Source organism: Nomascus leucogenys, chromosome 10 (genome assembly GCF_006542625.1).
Source record: "Nomascus leucogenys isolate Asia chromosome 10, Asia_NLE_v1, whole genome shotgun sequence".
Taxonomy (NCBI): domain Eukaryota; kingdom Metazoa; phylum Chordata; class Mammalia; order Primates; family Hylobatidae; genus Nomascus; species Nomascus leucogenys.
In genome coordinates this window covers 62,345,582-62,371,645 of record NC_044390.1, presented here as the reverse complement: position 1 = coordinate 62,371,645, position 26,064 = coordinate 62,345,582, and the positions used below count along the sequence as shown (strand labels likewise).

The window sequence follows — 26,064 nt, the reverse complement described above, 5'->3', positions numbered from 1 at the left end:
GTGCGGAGGCTTGTGCCTGTAATCCCAGCACTTTGGGAAGCGGAGGCAGGTGGATCACTTGAGTTCAGCAGTTCGAGCCAGCCTGGCCAACATGGTGAAACCCCGTCTCTACTAAAAATACAAAATTAGCCGGGCATGGTGGCAGGTGCCTATATTCCCAGCTACTTGGGAGGCTGAGGTAGGAGAATCACTTGAACCTAGGAGGCGGAGGTTGCAGTGAGCTGAGATCGCACCACTGCACTCCAGCCTGGGCGACAGAGCAAGACTCCGTCTCAAAAAAAAAGTAAAAATTCAAAATCCATCAAGTCGGGATGACACAGTGCTGGGCTTCAGGAAGAGTAGGCAGGAGGGTAGTATGGGAGGTTTCTAGGAGCCACTCTTGGAAGCAGCGCTCGCCACAGATGCTCCATTGCACTGACTGGAACTCGGTCACATGACCACAGAACTCACTCACATGGCCACACCTAGCTGCAAAGGTGCTGGGAAATGTGGTACCCTGTTGGGAGGCCACTTCTGGGCTTCAAACCTTCGCTGTGAATGGAGCTCACAGATTTCCTAAAAATGGACATTAAATGAACCAGAGTTGGCCCTAAGGATCTGGCTCACTGCAACCTCCACCTCCCGGGTTGAAGCACCTGCCTCAGCCTCCCGAGTAGTAGCTGGGATTACAGGCACACGCCACCATGCCAAGCTAATTTTTGTATTTTTAGTAGAGAAGGGGTTTCACCATGTTGGCCAGGCTGGTCTCGAACTCCTGACTTCACATGATCCGCCTGCCTCGGCCTCCCAAAGTGCTAGGATTACAGGCGTGAGCCACCACGCCTGGCCTCAATATTTCTTTTTCTGGGTATTTGAGTATGATATTATACATGATGGTTATTAGCCAGTTGCATAGGAAGATTAGCTAATCTGTTTTGAGGAATACTTATCTCCAATATAGTTAGATAACGACGACATTCTTTTTTTGAATACTGGTCTCGGTTGCCTAATGACAGAAGGGTGACCTCATTAAGGAAGCCTGGAAAGTCCCAGCCCTCCACGTGATCCTACGGATGAAAATAGCTCCGGGTGAGCTGCGGAACAGCTGAAAAAGCTAGAGCAAGCGAGCAAGGCCCACACGCCGAAGAGGGCTGTATAAAAGCGCAGGGGCCATTTTACCTCCAGGTTGGCCCTGCTCAGGACCAGGAGGAAACACCTCCAGCCCGCGACCTCCTCCCACAGGGCGAAAAGGAAAGCAGGAGGACCACAGAAGCTTTGGCACCGAGGATCACCGCAGTCTTCACCCACGGAGATCCCGGCTGAAGGATCTGTCCAGGGACTACATCGCTAAGCGCAGGTATTCCAGGCGGATTCCCGCGCAGCGGATTCCCGCGCAGCGGATTCCCGCGCAGCGGATTCCCGCGCAGCGGATTCCCGCGCAGCGGATTCCCGCGCAGCGGATTCCCGCGCAGCGGATTCCCGCGCAGCGGATTCCCGCGCAGCGGATTCCCGCGCAGCGGATTCCCGCGCACCAGCGCCACCGCGCGTGCGCACACGCCTCAGACCCAGGCTCAGGCAAGCCGTGGGGGAAGGGAGAGTTGTTTCATCCCGCTGGGGCGGCCATGACGAAGTACCAGGGATTGGGTGCAATTAAATAACAGGATTTCTTTTTCTTTTTAATTTTCTTTTCTTTTCTTTTTTTTTTTGAGACAGAATCTCGCTCTGTCCCCCAGGCTGGAGTGCAGTGACGCGATCTCGGCTCACTGCAAGCTCCGCCTCCCGGGTTCAAGCGATTCTCCTGCCTCAACCTCCCGAGTAGCTGGGATTACAGCCGCCCACCACCACACCCGGCTAATTTTTGTATTTTTAGTAGAGATGGGGTTTCACCATGTTGGCCAGGCTGGTCTCAAACTCCTGACCTCGTGATCCGCCCCACTCGGCCTTCCAAAGTGCTGGGATTACAGGCATGAGCCACCGCGCCCGGCCAGGAATTTATTTTCTAACACTTCTGGAAGCTAGAAGTCCAAGATCAAGGTGTTGGCAGGGTTGGTTTCTCCTGAAGCCTCTAGCAGAGTCCCTAATCTCTCCTTATAAAACCAATCAGGCCAGGCGCGGTAGCACAGCCATGAGCCACTGTGCCTGGCCTGAAGCTACATTCATAAGACAAGGTTAGAATCATGAAGGTGCTGGAACTTTGCTAAAGAACAGTCGTGGGTTGTGAAAGAGTGACACTCAGACTTAAGACCACGGCACACCGGCTCGGCCAAGAGATCTTTATTGGAGGCAGCAGGCTGGGCTGGGCAGGAGACAGAGAGAGAGAGAGAGCGCGGTGGGGGGTTTGCTTCTTTTATGCCCAGGAGGGCTGCGTGGATGTTTGTGATTGGTTGGGGTGGGGCTTAGAGCGAGGCGGAAAAACACCTCTCTCTGATTGGTTTTTCGTTTGGCGGGCTTGCATTGAGGAAGAAGAACCCGGAACCAGCGCCATTAGGGTGCTCTAGTTACCTAACAGGTTGAGCAATGACCTGCCATCCCTTAGCTTCCTCTTCTATATGTGCTCCAGAGTCATGTAACCAGGGGTCACATGATTTATAACTTCCCCAGCTACTGCTATAAATAATGTCACTATTGTGAAACATACAGAACTCATCTTTTTAGTGGGGTGTGTTAGCTAATACCTGTAATCCCCACTTCTTGGGAGGCTGAGGCAGGAGGATTGCATGAGCCCAAGAGAATGAGACCAGCCTGGGCAACATAGTGAGACCTCAATCTCTACAAAAAAATTAAAACTTTGCCAGACATGGTGGCGCATGCCTCTAGTCCCAGCTACTCAGGAGGCCAAGGCAGGAGGATTGCTTGAGCCCAAGAGTTGGAGGCTGCAGTGAGCTATGATTGCGCCACTATAGGGACCAGCCCTACAGGGTCTGTGGGTCTTTCTCCCCGTGTGCGGAGACGAGAGATTGTAGAAATAAAGACACAAGACAAAAGATATAGAAGAAACGACAGCTGGGCCTGGGGGACCACTACCACCAAGACGCGGAGACCGATAGTGGCCCCAAATGCCTGGCTGCGCTGTTATTTATTGGATAATAAGGGGCAGAATAAAGAATGTGAGTCATCTCCAATGATTGATAAGGTCACGTGAGTCACGTGTCCACTGGACAGGGGGCCCTTCCCTGTTAGGTAGCCGAGGCGGAGAGAGAGAGGACAGCTTATGTCATTATTTCTTCTATGCTCTTTTCAGAAAGATCAAAGACTTTAATATTTTAGTACTTTCACTAATTCTGCTACTGCTATCTAGAGGGCGGAGCCAGATGTACAGAGTGGAACAGGAAAGTGAAACAGGAGCGTGACCGCTGAAGCACAGCATCACAGGAAGACGGTTAGGCCTCTGGATGGCTGTGGGCGGCTGACATCAGTCAGGCCCTCTACAAGAGGCGGTGGAGCAGAGTCTTCTCTCACTCCGCCGGGGAAAGGCAGACTCCCTTTCCCGGTCTGCTAAGTAATGGGTGCTTTTTCTAGGCACTGACGCGACCGCTAGACTAAGGTCCGCTAGGCAACAGGCATCTTCCCAGACGCTGGCGTTACCGCTAGACCAAGGAGCCCTCTAGTGGCCCTGTCCGGGCATGACAGAGGGCTCACACTCTTCTGGTCACTCCTGACCTCAAGTGATCTGCCTGCCTCGGCCTCCCAAAGTGCTGGGATTACAGGCGTGAGCCACCGCTCCTGGCAATAATGTGTTGTTTTGTTTTTGTTTTTAAAAAAAGAACTTGTCTTTGAGGTAGCTTTCAGAGTGAGCATTTTGGCAGACCAAGAGCTACCACCTGGTCCTGAGACCCACTCCCAGGAACTGACTCAGCTATACAAAGATAGTTTTGGACACCCCTGTGATTTCATCCATAGCTGATCAATTGTTTCAGTTCCCCCAGCCCCTTGCCCACCAAAGTTTCCTTAAAAAATCCTAGCCTCAGGCCGGGCATGGTGGCTCATGCCTGTAATCCCAGCACTTTGGGAGGCCAAGGCGGGCGAATCACCTGAGGTCAGGAGTTCGAGACCAACCTGGCCAACATGGAGAAACCCCATCTCTACTAAAAATACAAAAATTAGCCGGGCATGGTGGTGCATGCCTGTAATCCCAGCTACTCAGGAGGCTGAGGCAGGGGAATTGCTTGAACCCGGGAGGCAGAGGATGCAGTGAGCCGAGATCGTGCCAATGCACTCCAGCCTGGGCAACAAGAGGGAAACTTCATCTAAAGAGAGAGAGAGACAGACAGAGACAGAGACAGAGGCAGAGACAGAGAAAGAGAAAGAGAGAGGAAAAACCCTAGCCTCCAAATTTTCAAAGAGACACGCTTGAAATATTTCTCCCATTCTCCTCGCTTGGCCGCCCCTGAGATTATTAAACTCTCTCTCTTTGCTGCAACACCTGCTGTTCGCATTGGTTTTGTCTGGGCAGTAGACAAGAAGAACCCATGAGCCTGTGACAGTCCCAGCCCTCCCCCACTGTCTTTGCTAAGCCCAACAGTGGACACAGGTCTAAAAAGAGCCATTTCTTTGGCAGGAGGACTGAGAATTTTCTGACCACAGTGCACCATGGAAAGGTAAGTCCTCTCAGAGCTGACCACTGTGGGGAAGCAGAGCATTTGTGTAATGGAACGCATAGTGAGTGTCAAGAGGTGAGGGCTGTGACAGTTCCTCTCGCTTGGTGGAGATAGATGGAAAGAGCTGAAGTCTGGGCGTGGTGGCCCATGCCTGTAATCCCAGCACTTTTGGTGGCCGAGGCAAGATCTCTTGAGCCCCAGAGTTCGAGACTAGCCTGGACAACATGGTGAAACCCTATCTCTACAATAAAAGAAAATATTTTTTAAAATTAGCCAAGCATAGTGGTACACACCTGTAGTCCAAGCTACTTGGGAGGCTGAGACATGAGGATCACTTGAGTCCCGGTGTTCAAGGCTGCAGTAAGCTACGATTGCACCACTGCACTGGTGGTGGGCAACAGAGCAAGACCCTGTCTTATCGTTGAACCGGCGAGGTGGAGGTTGCAGTGAACTGAGATTGCGCCACTGCACTCCAGCCTGGGCAACAGAGTAAGACTCTCTCAAAAAAGAGAGAGAGAGAAAGAAAGGAGGGAGGGAGGGAGGGAAAGAGGGAGGGAGGGGAGGAAGGAAGGAAGGAAAGAAGGAAGGAAGGAAGGAAGGAAGGAAGGAAGGAAGGAAGGAAGAAGGAAGGAAGGAAGGAAGGAAGGAAGGAAGGAAGGAAGGAAAGTAGGTAGGTAGGTAGGTCACCATGTTGGCCTGGCTGGTTTTGAACTCCTGGGCTCAAGTGATCCACCCACCTCGGCCTCCCAAAGTGCTGGGATTACAGGTGTGAGCTACCGCGTCTGGCCCCAAAATTAACCATTTTGAAAAGTGAATAATTGACTGGCATTCAATGCATTCACAGTGTTGTACAACCATCACCTCTATCTAGTTTCAGAATATTTTCCTCACCCCAAAAGGAAACCATGTACCCGTGGGCTGGTGGCTACCTGCTTGGACAGCCCAGTTCTAGGTCAAATTCTGTGTTTTATCCCTTTTCCCTGTGAATTTTCTGGACTTCTTTGTGTTTTCTCCTGGGAAGCTCTGAGGTTTCCATAATTCCTGGGCTCCAGAAAGAAGAAAAGGCGGCCGTGGAGAGACGAAGATTTCATGTGCTGAAAGCTCTGAAGAAGCTAAGGATCGAGGCCAGTGAGGTAAGTGAGGGGAGGAGGGTGGCCCCAGAGATCCCAGAATCGCCCCCTCTGTGCCCAGTGTCCAGGGCCCATCTCAGCCAGGGAGAGCTGGACCGAAGGATATGAACTGCTATGGGACAGGCATTGCCCCTGCCTAAGGGAGATCCTAGGTCTTCTTCTCCTTCTCCTTCTCCTCCTCCTCCTTTCTTTTTCTTTTCTTCTTCTTCTTCTTTTTTTTTATTTTTTTGAGACAAGGTCTTGCTGTGCCACCCAGGCTGGAGTGCAGTGGCATGAGCTTGGCTCACTGCAACCTCCACCTCCCAGGTTCAAGCTATTCTCCTGCATCAGCCCGCTGAGCAGCTGGGATTACAGGTGTGTGTGCCACCACACCCAGCTAATTTTTATATTTTTAGTAGAGATGGGGTTTTACCATGTTGGCCAAGTTGGTCTTGAACTCCTGACCTCAAGTGATCCACCTGCCTAAGCCTCCCAATGTGCTGGGATTACAGGCGTGAGCCACGGTGCCCAGCCCCAGGTACCCTTCTTCTTGTTCCCACCTCCATCCTCAGGCTCTGAACCTCTGATTGATTTTCTCCCCAATGTCTAGGCCCCAGTTGTTGCTGTGCTGTGCTCAGGTGGAGGACTGCGGGCTCACATTGCCTGCCTTGGAGTCCTGAGTGAGATGAAAGAACAGGGCCTGTTGGATGCCGTCACATACCTCGCAGGGGTCTCTGGATCCACTTGGTAAGCATCACTCGTGTTTCAGATTGCTTTCTGACACATAAATGGGATTTTTTTTTTCCTCCTGACACCAAATGTGTGTGGTTTTTTCCAACGCTGCTTCTCGAGCTCTCTGGTACTAGCTGGGTGTCCTACAATTCTGAGCAATTCTGACGCTGTCTACCTGGAGTTCACGTCAGATTCCACAGGTGAAAGGGGCTCAGTCCCAAAAATCTGCTCCCACTTCAGACACGAGTTGCAATTACCTAGCCGCTGGTACTTCTGACTGACTGCAATAGTTTGGGGTTTCCCACAGCTTCCTCCTCATGTTCAATAATTTACTGGGATAGCTCACAGAACTCAGGAACACACTTTGCTTACATTTACTGGTGTATTACAAAGGATGGGCCAGGTGTGGTGGCTCACGCCTGTAATCCCAGCACTTTGGGAGGCTGAGGCAGGAAGATCGCTTGAGTCCAGGAGTTTGAGACCCAGGCTGGGCAACATAGCGAGACCCTGTCTCTACAAAAAGTGAAAAAGTTAGCCGGGCATGGTGGTGCATGCCTATGGTCCCAGCTACTCAGGAAGCTGAGGCAGGAGGATTGCTTTAGCCTGGGAGTCTGAGGCTGCATTGAACTACAGTCACACCACTGCACACCAGCCTGGGTGACAGAGAGACCCTGTCTCAAAAAAAAAAATTCCAAGGGTTTTAGGAACTCTGCACCAGGAAGCAGGAGAAAACACCAATTATCTTTCTTTACTACACAAAGCCACGGACAAAGCATAATAATACTACCTTCTGACATTAAAGGAGGATTTACATGTTCAGGTGCACTTTTCACACTGCAGGTGGATAGAATACAGCCCTTTTAACTTATCAGCCTCTATGATGAAGTATTACATTAATCTGTGTAGGACTGTCTCATTCAGGAGGCCCCAGATGGCAGGTATGAAATACTCATGTCTGCGTGTTTGTTGCCAAGCCCAGGGCAGACATGACTAATAGATCTTGGCACATTTTCAGAGCAGGGGGTAAGGCTAGGCAGAGCAGCAGAGGCTCGAGTGAGATAGGCAGGGCAGAGGCACGAATGTTGAGCCTGGCTGGCCTGATTTGTTTTCCTTTCTGTGCTCAAAGTTTGATCTGGAGCTGGGTTCTAAGCTGGGTGTGGAGGATGAGGTTCATGGAGACGACAGCATGAAGAGCAGAGCTGCAGAGCTTGGGAGTGGGAAAGGTCCTGCAGAGTCACACCTAGGACCCCTCTATTCCTCCAAGGCTCATCTAACATGTTGAGTGACATTGCTTGGGGGTTTAGCCGTACTGCACGTTGCAGAACTCCAGGGGGAGCTGTTGAGATAGGAACCACGTGATTTCTTCTGCACTCTTTGCAAGGCTGCTGTGGTTATAAAGGCAGGCCTGGCTGGACAAAGGGACTCACACCTGTAATCCCAGTACTTTGGGAGGTCGAGGTGGGAGGATCTCTTGAGCCCAGGAGGAGTTCAAGACCAGCCTGGGCAACATAGGGAGACCCCATCTCTACAAACAACAACAACAAAAGCCTTATATTCCAACAGCTTTGGTTTAGTTCCTGGAGCTGTCCTTCATGGGCTGTTATGAGCCCAGACATACTTCTTTGTGCCTTGGTTACCTCCACTGTTGAGCATTGTAAGTGTGGATGATGAAGACTCGGGAAGGATGTGTGCAAGGAGGTCCTTCACAGGAACACCTGCCTCATGGAGAGGGCGACCCACAGAGGAAACGGAAAATTTACATTAAATAAATATAACTGCAGAACAATCAAGTTCAAAGGAGGACTCAAAATCATCTGGGACAATCCTTCCATTTCACAGGCAGGAAAATGAGAGCATGATGGGAGAAAGGCCTCATCAGAGTCAAATGTTTTTTGCAGCCAGCACTTATTGAAGGTTTACATGTGACAGCAACATACTGTGCTGATCTCACAGGGCTGTTTGAGAATTAAATGATGAAACATATGCAAAGCATCCCAACCTGAGCTGTCCAGTAGAACTATATACCATGAGCCACATCTATTCTATCATTTTAAATTTTCTTTCTTTCTTTCTTTCTTTCTTTCTTTCTTTCTTTCTTTCTTTCTTTCTTTCTTTTTTTCTTTTTCTTTCTTTCTTTCTTTTTCTTTCTTTCTCTCTTTCTCTCTTTCTCTCTCTCTCTCTCTCTTTCTTCTTTTCTGTTCTTTTTTTCTTTTGGAGACACAGCCTCGCTCTTGTCGCCCAGGCTGGAGTGCAGTGGCGCGATCTTGGCTCATTGCAACCTCCACCTCCTGGGTTCAAGTGGTTCTCCTGCCTCAGCCTCCCAATTAGCTCGGATTATAGGCACTTGCCACCACACCCAGCTAATTTTTGTATTTTTAGTAGAGATGGAGTTTCACCATGTTGGCCAAGCTGGTCTCTAACTCCTGACCTCAGGTGATCTGCCTGCCCTGGCCTCCCAAAGGGCTAGAATTACAGGTGTAAGCCACCATGTCCAGCCCATTTTAAATTTTCTAGTAACCTCTTCAAGAAGGTAAAAAGAAACAGTGAAATGAATGATCCATTTTCTTTAACCCAATATATCCAAAAGATTAGCATTTTGACACATCATTAAGAAAAAAATTGTTAATGAGATATTTGATATTCCTTTTGTCAGACTGTCTTTGAAAGCTGCTGGGCATTTTATGCTGAGTGCATTCCAAGTTGGATGCAGAAGTCTCATTAGATGTTAAAGGAGGCCCAGGGCAGTGGCTCATACCTGTAATCCCAGCACTTTGAGAGGCCGAGGCAGGTGGATCACCTGAGTTCAGGAGTTTGAGACCAGCCTGGCCAACATGGTGAAACCTGTCTCTATTAAAAATACAAAAATTAGCTGGGTGTGGTGGCATGCACCTGTAATCCCAGCTACTTGGGAGGCTGAGGCAGGAGAATCACTTGAACCCGGGAGGCAGAGGTTGCAGTGAGCCGAGATCAAACCACTGTATTCTAGCCTGGGTAATAAGAGTGAAACTCCATCTCAAAAAAAAAAAAAAGATATTAAAGGAAAGAACTTTTCATACCCAGCTTGTTCTAAACATACTTCAGTTTCCCAATAACTGAATGGAGTACCAGTGTTTAAATTTAAGCTAATTAAAATGAAATAAAAATTTAAAATCATGCTAGCCACACTTCAAGGGCTCAAGAGCTATGATGTGTGTTTAATACATTGGACAGTGTGAGGGTAGATAGCACCCGATAAGCAGCATTAAGAACATAAAAAATGTTTATTGAGCCCAGGCATCGTGGCTCACACCTATAATCCCAGCATTTTGGGAAGCTGAGGTGCGAGGATTGCTTGAGGCCACGAGTTTGAGACCAGCCTGGGCAACGTAGTGAGACTTTGTCTTTAAGGAAAATAAATGTAAAAATGAGCAGGGCATGGTGATGCACCTGGTGAGTAGTGGTCCCAGCTACTCGGGAGGCTGAGGTGGGAGGATCATTTGATCCTGGGGTTTGAGGCTGCAGTGAGCCAAGATCATGCCACTGCACTCCAGCCTGGGCAACAGAGCAAGACCTGTCTCAAAAAAAAAAAAAAAAATATATATATATATATAGACTCCATGTGACACACCAGCTTTCTTGCCTTCTGCCATGAGTAGAAGCTTTTTGCACCATGCTTCTTGTACAGCCTGCAGAACTGTGAGCTAAATAAACCTCTTTTCTTTAAAAATTTAAAAAAAATATATATATATACATATATATTTATTGAGTGAGCAAATGAATGTCAAGTCTTTTTTTTTTTTTTTTTTTTTTTGAGACAGAGTCTCGCTCTGTTGCCCAGGCTGGAGTGCAGTGGCGCGATCTCGGCTCACTGCAAGCTCTGCCTCCTGGGCTCGCGCCATTCTCCTGCCTCAGCCTCCCGAGTAGCTGGGACTATAGTAGCTGGGACTGCAACCATGCCTGGCTAATTTTTTGTATTTTTAGTAGAGACGGGGTTTCACCGTGTTAGCTAGGATGGTCTCAATCTCCTAACCTTGTGATCCGCAGACCTCGGCCTCCCAAAGTGCTGGGGATCACAGGTGTGAGCCACTGCGCTTGGCTTTTTTTTTTTTTTTTTTTAGATGGAGTCACACTCTGTCGCCCAGGCTGGAGTGCAGTGGCACAATCTCAACTCACTGCAACCTCTGCCTCCTGGGTTCAAGCAACTCCTCTGCTTCAGCCTCCCGAGCAGCCGGGACCACAGGCGTGTGCCACCATGCTGGCTAATTTTTGTGTTGTTAGTAGAGACGGGGTTTCCTGAGTATCTGGCACTAGAGGTGCCCACCACCACGCATGCCACCACACCTGGCTAATTTTTTTGTATTTTTAGTGGAGATGGGGTTTCACCATGTTGGCCAGGCTGGTCTCTCAGGCAGTCCTCCTGCCTTGTCCTCCCGTAGTGCTGGGATTACAGGCATGAACCACCACACCTGGCCCCATTAATTGATTTTCTAGGATTATGTGAGTTAATAGGTATAAAGGACTATAAGACAGTTTGTTGCTGTCACATATAAACCTTTATTAAGTGCTGGCTGCAACAAACATTTGATGAGGCCTTTCTCCCATCATGCTCTCATTTTCTTGCTAATGAAATGGAAGGATTGTCCCAGATGATTTTGAGTCCTCCTTTGAACTTGATTGTTCTGTAGTTATATTTATTTAATGTAAATTTTCCATTTCCTCTGTGTGTCTCCCTCTCCACGAGGCAGGTGTTCCTGTGAAGGACCTCCTTGCACACATCCTTCCCCAGTCTTCATCGTCCACACTTAAAATGCCCAACTCACTCTCTTCCTCTGTCCTCCAGGGCAATATCTTCTCTCTACACCAATGATGGTGACATAGAAGCTCTCGAGGCTGACCTGAAACGTCGATTTACCCGACAGGAGTGGGACTTAGCTAAGAGCCTACAGAAAACCATCCAAGCAGCGAGGTCTGAGAATTACTCTCTGACCGACTTCTGGGCCTACATGGTTATCTCCAAGCAAACCAGAGAAGTAAGTCATTCCCAGCTGGGGTCCTGGGGTGGGGGTAGGAACAAGGGGTCTCAGGGTGTGGGGTTACCAAAGATCCTGACCAGCACCACCTTTTAAGTCCGTCAGGACTTTCGAGGCATCAAAATATGGGCACTTCGGTTGATGCCTCAAAACTAAAGTATATCAGGATTACTGTGGTTGCAAGTGACAGAAATTGACTCTGATTCGTTTATGCGAAAAATAAAGTGATATGATTTACTAGAAAGATACACAGACATCCAGGGCAAGAAGAACAATCAGGACTTATGATGGAATAAGGCAGAAATAGGGAAAGTGTCAGACCCAAGACAACCTTCCTGTCCATCTCTCCTTGGCCATTTGATGTCTTGAATTCACTATTTTTATTTTATTTTATTTTATTTCATTTTATTTTTGAGACAGGGTCTTGCTGTGTCACCCAGGCTGGAGTGCAGTGGCGAGATCACGGCTCACTGCAACTTCGACCTCCTGGTCTCAAGCAATCCTCTTGCCTCAGCCTTTTGAGTAAGCTGGGGCAACAGGCGTGCACCACCGTGCCTGGCTAATTTTTAAATTTTTTTTGTAGAGACAGGGATCTCGCTATATTGCCCAGGCTGTTCTCAAACTCCTGAGCTCAAGCAATCCTCCAACTACTGGGTTCAAGTGATCCTCCTATCTCAGCCTCCCGAAGTGCTGGGATTACGGATATGAGCCACTGCATCCAGCCTATCCTAACACTTTGGGTTTTTGTTGTTTTTTGTTTGTTTTGTTTGTTCTTGAGACAGGGTTTCACTCTGTCGCCCAGGCTGGAGTGCAGTGGTGCAATCACAGCTCACTGCAGCCTTGACCTCCTGGGCTCAAGCACTCCTCCCAGCTCAGCCACCCAAGTAGCTAGGACTACAGGCACACACCACTGGGCCTGACAAATTATTATTATTATTATTTTTATTTTTATTTTTTTTTTAGAGACAGGGTTTCACTTTGTTGCTCAGGGTGGTCTCCAAATCCTGGGCTCCAGTGATCCTTCCACTTCAGCCTCCCAAAGTACTGGGATTATGGGTATGAGCCACTGCACCTAGCCTATCCAAGCACTTTGGGTGGCCAAGGGGGCAGGATTGCTTGAAGCCATGAGTTCGAGACCAGCCTGGGCAACATAGCAAGAGCCTGTCTCTATCAAAAAATAAATTAGCCGGGCATGGTGACATGCATCTGTAGTCCCAGCTACTTGGGAGGCTGAGGCAGGTGGATTGCTCGAGCCCAGGAGGTTGAGGCTGCAGTGGGCCATGATTGTACCACTGCACTCCAGCCTGGGTGACAGACTGAGACCCCTCTAACAACAAAAAAAAGTGGCCTACGTGCAGAGGTTCCACCCTGTGGGACCCACATGCCTCCTTCACACTTTGTCTTGGCACCTTCTCCCAAAGCTGCCAGAGTCTCATTTGTCCAATATGAAGGAGCCTGTGGAAGAGGGAACACTACCCTACCCGATATTTGCAGCCATTGACAACGACCTGCAACCTTCCTGGCAGGAGGCAAGAGCACCAGGTAAGCAAACATTTAGAGGGAGGGAGAGGTAGTATGGGATGGAACGGCACGGAGTGAAATGGAAGAATGTTTCCCTGCCCTTCCCTTGGGGAGCCAGGAAGAGGGAAGGGCTCAGGATTGCAGAAAACAGGGTGCTCAGCTTAGAGGAGAGAAGAGGGAAGTCCCAGAAGTGACCAGAGGACATGCACTTGCTTTGCATGGATCAAGAAAACCTTTAAGAGGCCAACATGGTGGTTCACGCTTGTAATCCCAGTGCTTTGGGAGGCTGAGGTGGGAGGATTGCCTGAAACCAGGAGTTAGAGACCACCCTAGGCAACATAGTGAGACCCCATCTCAAAACAACAACATTAAAAAAAACGAAAAACAAAAAACAAAACCAATAAATTAGCCAAGCATGGTGGCAGGAACCTGAAGAATCTACCCAGGAGACTGAGGCAGGAGGATCACTGGAGCCCAGGAATTCAAGGCTTCAGTGAGCTGTGATTGCACCATTGCACTACGGCCTGGGTGACAAAGTGAGACCCTGTCCCCCCAAAAAGAAGAAAGAAAAAAGAAAAGAGAGGAGAGGAGGGACAAAAGAAAAAAAGGAAAGAAAACTGTAATAAGGGATGTTTGAAGGACGGCGGGGTGGGTGGGGGGGGCTGTCTCTCACTTTTTTTTTTTTTCTTTTGAGACGGAGTTTCTCTCTTGTTGCCCAGGCTGGAGTGCAATGGCACAATCTCGGTTCACCACAACCTCCGCCTCCCAGGTTCAAGCGATTCTTCTGCCTCAGCCTCCCGAGTAGCTGGGATTACAGGCATGTGCCATCATGCCCGGCTAATTTTGTATTTTTAGTAGAGACGTGGTTTCTCCCTGTTGGTTAGGCTGGTCTCGAACTCCTGACCTCGGGTGATCCACCTGCCTTGGCCTCCCAAAGTGCTGGGATTACAGGTGTGAGCCACCGCGCCTGGCCGTCTCTCAGTTTTTAGATGTCTTCCTTCTCCATAGGTCCAATTATCACCCAAATGCTGGCAGCTCTCCAGACATTCCAGTTTCTCTTTTGAGCTCATCTCTCTCCTGAGATCCAGACCTCCTTACCCTATTTCCTAAGCATAAAATGCACTCACTTGTTCAGCAACTGTGTCCTGGTTTCTCACAACACATCAGGCAATGTTACCAGTTACCTGTGGTTGGACATCTCCCGGCATCTCAAGGCTCAGAAGCCCCCAGTGTGAATGGTGTTTGTCTATTTGTTTGTTTGAGACAGAGTTTTGCTCTTGTTGCCCAGGCTGAAGTGTAATGGCATGACCTCGGCTCACTGCAACCTCTGCCTCCCGGGTTCAAGTGATTCTCCTGCCTCAGCCTCCCAAGTAGCTGGGATTACAGGCATGCGCCATCACGCCCGGCTAATTTTTGTATTTTTAGTAGAGACGGGGTCTCACCATGTTAATCAGGCTGGTCTCGAACTCCTGACCTTAGGTGATCCACCCACCTCTGCCTCCCAAAGTGCTGGGATTACAGGCGTGAGCCACCACGCCTGGCCGTAAATGTTTTATCTCTCTCCTCGGTGTGGATCCTTGTGCTGTTTTCTCACCAGAGCAGATACAGCTGACTCCGTCCTTTCCATAAGCCCCACAAATTCATTCCTTTCCAGACCTAGAAATCACCCCCTCATCGTTTTCATCCTTTGTGCTCTTCTACATCACCCCCAGACCAGGTCTCCCAGTCTCCTGGGAGACTCTTGTAATCAGTTCCTCACTGGCCCGCCCAGCCCAAGCTGTCCACCTCTTTTCCTGGCTACCTGATGGAAGTTTCCAGGATGAAAATCTGATCATGTCATTTTCTTCCCTGGAATATTCTAATGACTCACATTGGAATAATGCATTAGATTTATGCCCACAGACAATCCTCCGTGCAATCGTGTGGCTACACTCTTCCTTTGCACTCCAGGATTCCATGGAGTTGCAGCCACAATGAGACGGAAGAGAGAGGCAGGGCTGAGGGTTCAAGCTCTGGAAAATATTGGAAACAGGCTGCTGTGGAAGTTATGAGCTGCCACCAGCAGCGTAAAGACTCAGGTCTGAGGATGAGATCCCCAGTGGTTACTGATACCACACCGTCCATCTCTAACATTCTCCTGTCGGGGTTGTAATTCCTCATTAATAGATTTTTTTTTTTTCCTGCACACCCAGTACATTCCAGGTTCTGTGCTGGGACTCACTTGCCCTTGTATTTCCTCTGCAGAGACCTGGTTCGAGTTCACCCCTCACCACGCTGGCTTCCCTGCACTGGGGTCCCGTGTTTCCATAACCAACTTCGGAAGCAAATTCAAGAGGGGAAGGCTGGTCAGAACTCACCCTGAGAGAGACCTGACTTCCCTGAGAGGTCAGCGCTGGGGTCAGAGGGTATTAAAAGGGGGTGGGAAGTGGAGGAGAGGCAAGAATTTTCCTCCTGAGGGTCTAGTTTGCCCAGCTCTTAAATTTCTGGAGGGAAAGAAAAGGACTTGGTAAGCTTCCAGAAAGAGGAATGGTGTGTTCCTCCTGCTGAGTCTTCAGTGTCTCTCAAAGGTCTCCTTAATGTGGCAGATCCCTGATATCCTACCAAACAATCCAGGAGAGGGAGCTTAATAGAGGGGCTCAAGTCCAGGGCTGTGGCTTCCAATAAGCAGATTCAGAATGTGTTTGGGATTACATGGTGCTTTGGGAGGCTGACATGGGAGGATCCCTTGAGACTGGGAGTTTGAGACCAACCTCGGCAACATAGCAACACTGTGTCTCTACAAAAGATTTAAAAATTAGCCAGGCATTGTGGCATGTGCCTGTGGTCCCAGCTACTCAGGAGGCTGAGGCAGTGGAAGGATCACTTCAGCCTGGGAGTTCAAGGCCGCAGTGAGTTATGATTGCTCTACTGCACTCCAGCCTGGATGACAGAGAAAGATCCTGTCTCAAAACAAACAAAAAACCAAAAAACTAGAATGTGTTTTGGGCACCAGCAAAGCAAGGGGCATACAATTTTTTTTAAGTAGGGTATTTCCAGAAAAAATTACAACAAAAACCAAAAACAATCAAAACAGTCATAGTGAGTAAAATCAGAACTTGATTAAATGTCCTTGACTGTAGCTTATACACTGGTATCACTTTTAGTTGTGGCTTCATAATCTTCTCAGCACTCAGGGTCTGAAGGCTTTACCCTGCTGAGCAGACAGCTCCCCTACATGGGACCAACCATGCCAGCTTGAAAAAGTAATTTATGTTACCTGAGCCTCGGTTTTCTCATAGGCAAAGTACTTATCTCAAAATGTGGGTGTGAGAGTTAGGTATGATCCACAAATAAAACACTCAGCTGAATGCCCAGCACATGATAGGAATTCAAGGATGGTTGAATCTCCATGATTTTAGCATACACTTTTGAGACACTCTAGGAGCCTGATACTATTTTAAATGCAGGGGATTCAGTCATGAGCAGGACAGTGAAGGCTCATTCCCTAATGAAGTTTGCACTCCAGGGAAGGAGATGATGAATGAACACACACAAAAATAAGTATATATTATAATGTCAGATCGTAGTAAAAGCTATCTTGAAAAATAATTCATGGTAAGGGACTGGAGAGTGACAACAGTATTATTTTTATTTTTATTTATTTTTATTTTTATTTTTTTTTTGTTTTTAGCTATTTTTTTTTTTAATTTTTTTTTGCACACAAAAACAATAAACATTTTCTAAAAATACATACAAACAAAAAGATGCGTATCAAACATATTAGGAAGGTTACACATGGGAAGTCGGGGAATAGAAATGGGGGGTGGGAGTTAAAATAAGGTAGAGAGGGACTTTATGTGGATCAGTGATAATAACTCAATCCTCTATTTGACAAAGAAGAGGGAGAAGGAAGAGGAAGAAAAAGAAAGTGGGATAAAGGATCAGAAAGGGAGGAAAATAAAAAAAATTAGAGTATGACTCCAGGGTAGACCTGTTTTGTTGTCACTGAGTTGGTTGGTTGGTTTGTCTGTTGTATTTTTCATGTTTCGCCAAGTTGGCCAGACTGGTCTCGAACTCCTAGCCCGAAGTGATCAACCCGCCTCACCCCCCAGAGTGCCGGGACCACAGGTGTGAGCCACCACGTCCAGCCCCCACATTGCTTCTGGCCTCCATTGTAGACCTCCCAGACGGAGCGGCCAGGCAGAGGCGCTCCTCACTTCTTCCCAGACACGGGGTGGCCGGGCAGAGGCGCTCCTCACTTCCCAGACGGGGCGGCCAGGCAGAGACGCTCCTCACTTCTTCCCAGACGATAGGTGGCCGGGCAGAGGCTCTCCTCACTTCCTAGACGGGGCGGCCGGGCAGAGGCGCTCCTCACTTCCCAGACAGGGCGGCCGGGCAGAGGCGCTCCTCACTTCCCAGACGGGGCGGCCGGGCAGAGGCGCTCCTCACTTCTTCCCGGATGGGGCGGCCGGGCAGAGGCGCTCCTCACTTCTTCCCGGACGGGGCGGCGGGCAGAGGCGCTCCTCACTTCCCGACGGGGCGGCCGGGCAGAGGCGCTCCTCACTTCCCGGAGGGGCGGCCGGGCAGAGGCGCTCCTCACTTCTTCCCGGACGGGGCGGCCGGGCAGAGGCGCTCCTCACTTCTTCCCGGACGGGGCGGCCGGGCAGAGGCGCTCCTCACTTCCCGACGGGGCGGCCGGGCAGAGGCGCTCCTCACTTCTTCCCGGACGGGCGGCCGGGCAGAGGCGCTCCTCACTTCCCCGACGGGCGGCCGGGCAGAGGCGCTCCTCACTTCTTCCCGGACGGGGCGGCCGGGCAGAGGCGCTCCTCACTTCTCCCAGACGGGGCGGCCGGGCAGAGGCGCTCCTCACTTCCCCGGGGCGGCCGGGCAGAGGCGCTCCTCACTTCTTCCCGGACGGGGCGGCCGGGCAGAGGCGCTCCTCACTTCCCCAGACGGGGCGGCCGGGCAGAGGCGCTCCTCACTTCTTCCCGGACGGGGCGGCCGGGCAGAGGCGCTCCTCACTTCTTCCCGGACGGGGCGGCCGGGCAGAGGCGCTCCTCACTTCTTCCCGGACGGGGCGGCCGGGCAGAGGCGCTCCTCACTTCCCAGACGGGGGGCCGGGCAGAGGCGCTCCTCACTTCCCAGACGGATAGGTGGCCGGGCAGAGGCGCTCCTCACTTCCCAGACGGGGTGGGGGCAGAGCGCTCCACCAGACGGGGGTGGCCGGGCAGAGGCGCTCCTCACTTCCCAGACGGTGGGTGGCCGGGCAGAGGCGCTCCTCACTTCCCAGACGGTGGGTGGCCGGGCAGAGGCGCTCCTCACTTCCCGACGGTGGGGGCGGGCGCCCCCCCCGCGGGGGCCGGGCAGGGCGCTCCTCACTTCCCAGACGGTGGGTGGCCGGGCAGAGGCGCTCCTCACTTCCCAGACGGTGGGTGGCCGGCAGAGGCGCTCCACTTCCGACGGGGGGGCAGAGGCGCTCCTCACTTCCCAGACGGTGGGGGCCGGGCAGAGGCGCTCCTCACTTCCCAGACGGGGTGGCCGGGAGAGGCGCTCCTCACTTCCCAGACGTGGGTGGCCGGCAGAGGCGCTCCTCACTTCCCAGACGGTGGGTGGCCGGGCAGAGGCGCTCCTCACTTCCCAGACGGTGGGTGGCCGGGCAGAGGCGCTCCTCACTCCCAGACGGGGGGGCCGGGCAGAGGCGCTCCTCACTCCCGACGGGGGCCGGCAGAGGCGCTCCTCACCTTCCCGGACGGGGCGGCCGGGCAGAGGCGCTCCTCACTTCCCCGACGGGGGCGGCCGGGCAGAGGCGCTCCTCACTTCCCAGACGGGGGTGGCCGGGCAGAGGCGCTCCTCACTTTCCCAGACGGGGTGGCGCGGCCCCCACTGAGGGGCGGCCGGGCAGAGGCGCTCCTCACTTCCCAGACGGGGCGGCCGGGCAGAGGCGCTCCTCACTTCCCAGACTGGGGGCCGGGCAGAGGCGCTCCTCACTTCCCCGACGGGGGGCCGGGCAGAGGCGCTCCTCACTTCCCAGACGGGGCGGCCGGGCAGAGGCGCTCCTCACTTCTTCCCGGACGGGGCGGCCGGGCAGAGGCGCTCCTCACTTCCCAGACGGGGCGGCCGGGCAGAGGCGCTCCTCACTTCTTCCCGGACGGGGTGGCCGGGCAGAGGCGCTCCTCACTCCCAGACGGGGGGGCCGGGCAGAGGCGCTCCTCACTTCCCAGAGTTCCCGAGGGGGCCGGGCAGAGGCGCTCCTCACTTCCCAGACGGTGGCCGGGCAGAGCGCTCCTACTTCCAGAGGGGCGGGCAAGGCGCTCCTCACTTCCCAGACGGGGTGGCCGGGCAGAGGCGCTCCTCACTTCCCCAGACGGTCGGGGTCCGGGCGGGGGGCCAGAGGCGCTCCTCACTTCCCAGACGGAGGGCTGGCCGGGCAGAGGCGCTCCTCACTCTTCCCAGACGGGGGCGGCCGGGCAGAGGCGCTCCTCACTTCCCAGACGGGGGTGGCCGGGCCAGAGGCGCTCCTCACTTCCCCAGACGGTGGGTGGCCGGGCAGAGGCGCTCCTCACTTCCCAGACGGGGCGGGCCGGGCAGAGGCGCTCCTCACTTTCCCAGACGGGGGGCCGGGCAGAGGCGCTCCTCACTTCCCAGACGGGCGGCCGGGCAGAGGCGCTCCTCACTTCCCAGACGGGGGCCGGGCAGAGGCGCTCCTCACTCCCAGACGTGGGGTGGCCGGGCAGAGGCGCCCTCACTTCCAGACGGGGGCCGGGCAGAGGCGCTCCTCACTTCCCAGACGGGGGGCCGGCGAGGCCTCCTCACTTCCCAACGGGGCCGGCAGAGCGCTCCTCACTTCCCGACGGGCGGCCGGGCAGAGGCGCTCCTCCACTTCCCAGACGGGGTGGCCGGGCAGAGGCGCTCCTCACTTCCCCAGACGGGGGGCCGGGCAGAGGCGCTCCTCACTTCCCGACGGGGCGGCCGGCAGAGGCGCTCCTCACTTCCCAGACGGGGTGGCCGGGCAGAGGCGCTCCTCACTTCCCAGACGGGGGGCCGGGCAGAGGCGCTCCTCACTTCCCAGACGGGGGGGCCGGGCAGAGGCGCTCCTCACTCCCAGACGGGTGGCGGGAGGGCTCCCATCACGGGGGGCCGGGCAGAGGCGCTCATTCCCAGACGGTGGGTGGCCGGGCAGAGGCGCTCCTCACTTCCCAGACGGTGGGTGGCCGGGCAGAGGCGCTCCTCACTTCCCAGACGGTGGTGGCCGGGCAGAGGCGCTCCTCACTTCCCCCCCCCCCCCCCCCCCCCTCCTCACTTCCCAGACGGTGGGTGGCCGGGCAGAGGCGGCTCCTCACTTCCCAGACGGGGGGCCGGGCAGAGGCGCTCCTCACTTCCCAGACGGGGGTGGCCGGGCAGAGGCGCTCCTCACTTCCCAGACGATGGGTGGCCGGGCAGAGGCGCTCCTCACTTCCCAGACGGGGGGTGGCCGGGCAGAGGCGCTCCTCACTTCCCAGACGGTGGGTGGCCGGGCAGAGGCGCTCCTCACTTCCCAGACGGTGGGTGGCCGGGCGAGGCGCTCCTCACTTCCCAGACGGGTGGGTGGCCGGGCAGAGGCGCTCCTCACTTCCCAGACGGTGGGTGGCCGGGCAGAGGCGCTCCTCACTTCCCAGACGGGGCGGCCGGGCAGAGGCGCTCCTCACTTCCCAGACGGGGGTGGCCGGGCAGAGGCGCTCCTCACTTCCCAGACGTGGGTGGCCGGGCAGAGGCGCTCCTCACTTCTTCCCAGACGGGGCGGCCGGGGCAGAGGCGCTCCTCAACTTCCCAGACGTGGGTGGTGCGGCCGGGCAGAGGCGCTCCTCACTTCCCAGACGGGCGCCGGGCAGAGGCGCTCCTCACTTCCCCAAGGCACGCGGGGTGGCCGGGCAGAGGCGTCCTCACTCCCAGACGGGGGCCGGGCAGAGGCGCTCCTCACTTTCCCGACGGGGCGGCCGGGCAGAGGCGCTCCTCACTTCCCAGACGGGCGGCCGGGGCAGAGGCGCTCCTCACTTCCCAGACGGGCGGCCGGGCAGAGGCGCTCCTCACTCCAGACGGGGTGGCCGGGCAGAGGCGCTCCTCACTTCCCAGACGGGAGGCCGGGCAGAGGCGCTCCTCACTTCCCGACGGGGCGCCGGGCAGAGGCGCTCCTCACTTCCCCGGACGGGGCGGCCGGGCGGAGGCGCTCCTCACTTCCCAGACGGGGGCCGGCAGAGGCCCCTCACTCCCGACGGGCGGGCCCAGAGGCGCTCCCACTCTTCCGACGGGGCGGCCGGGCAGAGGCGCTCCCCACCTCCCGGACGGGGCGGCCGGGCAGGCGCTCCTCACTCTTCCTGGACGGGGCGGCCGGGCAGAGGTGCTCCCCACGTCCCAGACGGGGCGGTGGCCGGGCAGGGGCTCGGGAGGCTGAGGCGGGCAGAGCACTCGGCGTCAGGAGCTGGCGAGCAGCGTGGCCAACATGGCGACCGCGTGCCTGCAGCCAAACGAGAAAAAGCAGGCGGCGGTGGTGTGCGGCGGCAGTCCCAGGCAGTCCGCGGCGCGGGCAGCAGCGAGCTGAGGAGATTGCAGCCTGGGCCACAGAGGGAAAGAAAAGAAAAAAGGAGAGGAGAGGAGAGGAGAGGAGAGGAGAGGAGAGGAGAGGAGAGGAGAGGAGAGGAGAGGAGAGGAGAGGAGAGGAGAGGAGAGGAGAGGAGAGGAGAGGAGAGGAGAGGAGAGGAGAGGAGAGGAGAGGAGAGGAGAGGAGAGGAGAGGAGAGGAGAGGAGAGGAGAGGAGAGGAGAGGAGAGGAAGACAGTATTATTTTTAATTGATGGTCAGAGCTTCTGACAGGAGATGGCCTTTGAGCATGGACCTGATGAAAAGTGAAGCCATGCAGATATCTTAGGGGAAAAGCATCATGGACAGAGGGAAAAGCAAATACAGAGACCCTGTATTAGTCCATTTTCATACTGCTATAAAGATACTACCCGAGACTGGGTAATTTGTAGACAAAGGAGGTTTAATTGACTCACAGTTTCACGTGGCTGGGGAGGCCTCAGGAAACTTACAATCATGGCAGAAGGTGAAGGGGAAGCAAGAACCTTCTTCACATGGTGGCAGGAGAGAGAAGAGCAAACCAAAGAAGAGCTACCCAACACTTATAAAACCATCAGATCTCGTGAGAACTCACTCACTATCATGAGTACAGCATGGGGGGAACTGCCCCCATGATCCGATTACCTCCCACCAGGTCTCTCCCTCAACATCTGGGGATTACAACTCAAGAGATTTGGGTGGGGACATAAAGCTTAACCATATCAGACCCTAAGCCAGGACCATGCTTGTCTTACTCTAGAACCAATGAGAAGAACAGTAAGGCTGGAGCCTCCTGAATGAGGCTGGGAGAGAGGGCTGGAGAGGTAGGCAGGGTCCAGATCATATGGGATCCTGAAAGACACAGATGAAGTTTAGTTTGGATTCCAAGTGCAATGGGAGAGCCAGGGAGGCAGTTTAATTAGGGTGGTGACCGATTCAGTTTATATTGTAAAAGATCTCTCTCTGTCTCTCACTCCGAGCATGGATTAGGGGTGGGTGTGTAAACTTAGAAGTTGGGAGCAGTTGAGAAGCTAATGGTCCTGGTGACAGATAATGGCAGTTTAAGGTTGGGTACCAGAGTGGATATGGGAGGGAAGTGGATGGACTCTGGAAACCTGGAGACAGATGAAGAAGAATTACACCTGGATTGGATGTGGAGAGTAAGGAGAATCAGAGATGACATCAAAGGTTTCAGCTTTGGCAACCTGGTAGATGGAAGGGTGTTCTCAGGGGAGGAGAATGAGGTAGGATGAAGGGGATCTTCCCCCTTTCTCTGGTCTGGACAGAAGGGGTCCTTTACATTGCCAAGCCTGGCTCCTGTCTCCTATCCCCACCATCTCTTTGCTAAATCTGGTCTTGGGCATCAGATATTCTGAAATTGTCACTCCCAGCTACTCCCTATAACATTATTATTTCCTTGGATGTATGTATCACCTACTGAAGTGGTTCTGTACATGTCTCTTATCCCTTCCCTCACACACCAGGGTGCTTTTTATTTATTATTATAAAATACACATAACATAAAATTTGCCATTTTAACCATTTTAAAGTGTCGAGTACAGTGGTATAAATACAATACATTCATAATGTTGTGCAACCATCACCACCATCCATCTCCATAACCCTTTTCATCTTGTAAAACTGGAACTCTACGCCCATTGAATACTAAGTCCCTGTCACCCCCTCCCTTAGCCACTGACAACCACAATACTACCTTCTGCCTCTGTGATTTTGACTACTCTGAGTATGACATGCAAATGGAATCATGCAGTGTTTGTCTTTTTGTGTCTGATTTCACTGAGGAAAATGACTTTGAAGTTCATCCATGTTGTACCATGGGTCCGAATTTCCTTCCTTTTTATGGCTGAATCATATTCCATTGTACAAATATACCACATTTTGCTTATCAATTCATCCATCGATGGACACATGGATTGCTTTCACCTTTTGGCTGTTGTGAAGGAAGCTGCCATGCACATGGGTCTATGAATATCTCTTTGAGACCCTGCTTTCAATTCTTTTGGGTATATACTCAGAGGTAGAATTGCTGGATCATGTATGTGGTAATTCTACTTTTAAAATTTTGAGGCCGGGTGTGGTGGCTAATGCCTGTAATCCCAGCATTTTGGGAGGTCAAGGCGGGTGGATCACCTGAGGTCAGGAGTTGGAGACCAGCCTGACCAACATGGTGAAACCCCATCTCTACAAAAAATACAAAATTAGCCGGGCGTGGTGGTGCATCCCTGTAATTCCAGTTACTCGGGAGGCTGAGGCAGGAGAATTGCTTGATCCCGAGAGGCGGAGGTTGCAGTGAGCCGAGATTGCGCCATTGCGCCCCAGCCTGGGCTGTCTCAAAAAAAAAAAAAATTTTTTTTTTGAGGAACGACCATACCATTTTCCACAGTGGCTGTACCATTTTATATTCTGCCCAATGGTGTACCAGGGTTCCAATTTCTCCACCTCTTCATCAACACTTATTGTTTTCTGGGGTTTTTTGGATATCAGCCATCCTAATGGGTGTATCTTTTTTTTTTTTTTTTGAGATGGAGTCTCACTCTGTCACCCAGGCTGGAGTACAGTGGTGTGATCTCTGCTCACTGCAACCTCCCAGGTTCAAGTTATTCTCCTGCCTCAGCCTCCCAAGTAGCTGGGACTATAGGTGCATACCACCAGGCCTGGCTAATTTTTGTATTTTTAGTAGAGATAGGGTTTCACCATGTTGGCCAGGCTGATTTTAAACTCTTGACTTCGATTGATCCACCCACCTCACTCTCCCAAAGTGTTAGCATTACAGGCGTGAGCCATCATGCCTGGCTGATTATTCATTTTTTATGTCTCCCTGTATCATATACAAATGTGTTTGGCTAAAAGTCACTAACCAACCACAGTGTCCTGAGGAAATGTGGGATTAATTTTCTCACAAAAGAAAAAGACAGGCTGGACACCGTGACTCACACCTGAAATCTCAGCACTATGGGAGACCGAGGCGGGCAGATCACTTGAGGTCAAGAGTTTGAGACCAGACGGGCCAACATGGTGAAACCCTGTCTCTACTAAAAAAAATACAAAAATTAGCAGGGTGTGGTGGCGCATGCCTGTAATCCCAGCCAGTCAGGAGGCTGAAGCAGGAGAATCGCTTGAATCTGGGAGGCAGAGGTCGCAGTGAGCCGAGATCACACCACTGCACTCCAGCCTGGGCAACAGAGTGAGACCCCATCTCAAAATAAATAAATAATACAAAGATAGGTGGCTGGTGACATTGGTTTAGCTGTGCAACATTAAGCAGAAGGACCCAGGTTTATTCTGGGTTTCTGCTCCTCCATCCTTAGCATATTAACTGTCACCCTCATGCTGAACTCCTCCACACCACAGGATGGCCGCTGCATCCAATGAAGCTGCAACTTTTTTTTTTTTTTTTTTTGAGACGGAGTCTCACTCTGTCGCCCAGGCTAGAGTGCAGTGGCGCGATCTCGGCTCACTGCAAGCTCCGCCTCCTGGGTTCACACCATTCTCCTGCCTCAGCCTCTCCGAGTAGCTGGGACTACAGGTGCCCACCACCATGCCCGGCTAATTTTTTTGTATTTTTAGTAGAGACGGGGTTTCACCGTGGTCTCTATCTCCTGACCTCGTGATCCGCCCGCCTCGGCCTCCCAAAGTGCTGGGATTACAAGCGTGAGCCACTGCGCCTGGCCTTTTTTCTTTTTTTAAAGTCAGGGTCTCTCTCTGTCACTCAGGCTGCAGTGCAGAAGCACAGTCATAGCCCAATACAGGTCTCGAACTCCTGGCCTCAAGCGATCTTCCTGCCTCAGCCTCCCAAGTAGCTGAGACTAGAGTTACATGCCACCATACCTGGCCTGCTCCTTCTGAGAAGGAGAACAAGCACTTTGCAGAAGTCCCCCCAGCAATGCGCATGGACCAGAGCTTGACCTTCCCCTAGCTGCAAGGGAGGCTGGGAAATATTTGCCCTTCCTGCCTGTGTGCTGAGAAGTGTTGGCATGGAAGGGAGCTTGAAATGGCCTTGGGGTAGCCAGTCTACAGTGCCTGGCTGGCTCCACCCATAGAAGGTTTGTGAGGACAAGGACCTTATCTGTCTTGTTTATTGCTCTATTCCAGCAGCCAGAAGAGCACCGGGTGCCCACTAATTGCTTCATAAATATTTATGGAATGGAAGAAAGATCTTTCTTCCTGCTGCAGATCCCTGCACTGCTTTATGCCAGTCTGCTGGTGCTTTGAATATCAAGCATGACAGTCACGTGATGGAGAATGTTTGAATTTTATTGCTCTTTTCTTGGCAGGTTTATGGAGAAGTGCTCTTGGTAACATTGAAGTCATTAGGGAATATATTTTTGGTGAGTATTTGGGGAACAGAAAGGTCAAAGCTTAGAGATATTTTATGCAAGGAGATTCACAGTACTTTTCCTACTCATGGCAGAAGAGAGACCTGTATGTAATTGTTCTAGCAACTGCATTTCCTGACATTTATTCTCATATAATTGGGCAGCCAGGATGACCACAGAGTGGATGAGAGTACAGACCCCGTTGGAAG

At 52.6% G+C, this 26,064-nt stretch overlaps 1 protein-coding gene across 1 annotated transcript in view; it reads left to right on the top strand.

Moving 5' to 3' along the window:
• PLA2G4C (phospholipase A2 group IVC) overlaps nucleotides 1-26,064 on the top strand; it is a 65,695-nt gene that overhangs the window by 175 nt on the left and 39,456 nt on the right. The window contains exons 2-9 of the mRNA XM_030821780.1: nucleotides 1,098-1,336; nucleotides 4,538-4,577; nucleotides 5,630-5,710; nucleotides 6,297-6,433; nucleotides 11,238-11,427; nucleotides 12,849-12,969; nucleotides 15,193-15,333; nucleotides 25,814-25,867. Of these exons, the coding sequence (XP_030677640.1) occupies nucleotides 1,098-1,336; nucleotides 4,538-4,577; nucleotides 5,630-5,710; nucleotides 6,297-6,433; nucleotides 11,238-11,427; nucleotides 12,849-12,969; nucleotides 15,193-15,333; nucleotides 25,814-25,867 (1,003 nt within the window). The remainder of the gene's footprint in view (nucleotides 1-1,097; nucleotides 1,337-4,537; nucleotides 4,578-5,629; nucleotides 5,711-6,296; nucleotides 6,434-11,237; nucleotides 11,428-12,848; nucleotides 12,970-15,192; nucleotides 15,334-25,813; nucleotides 25,868-26,064) is intronic.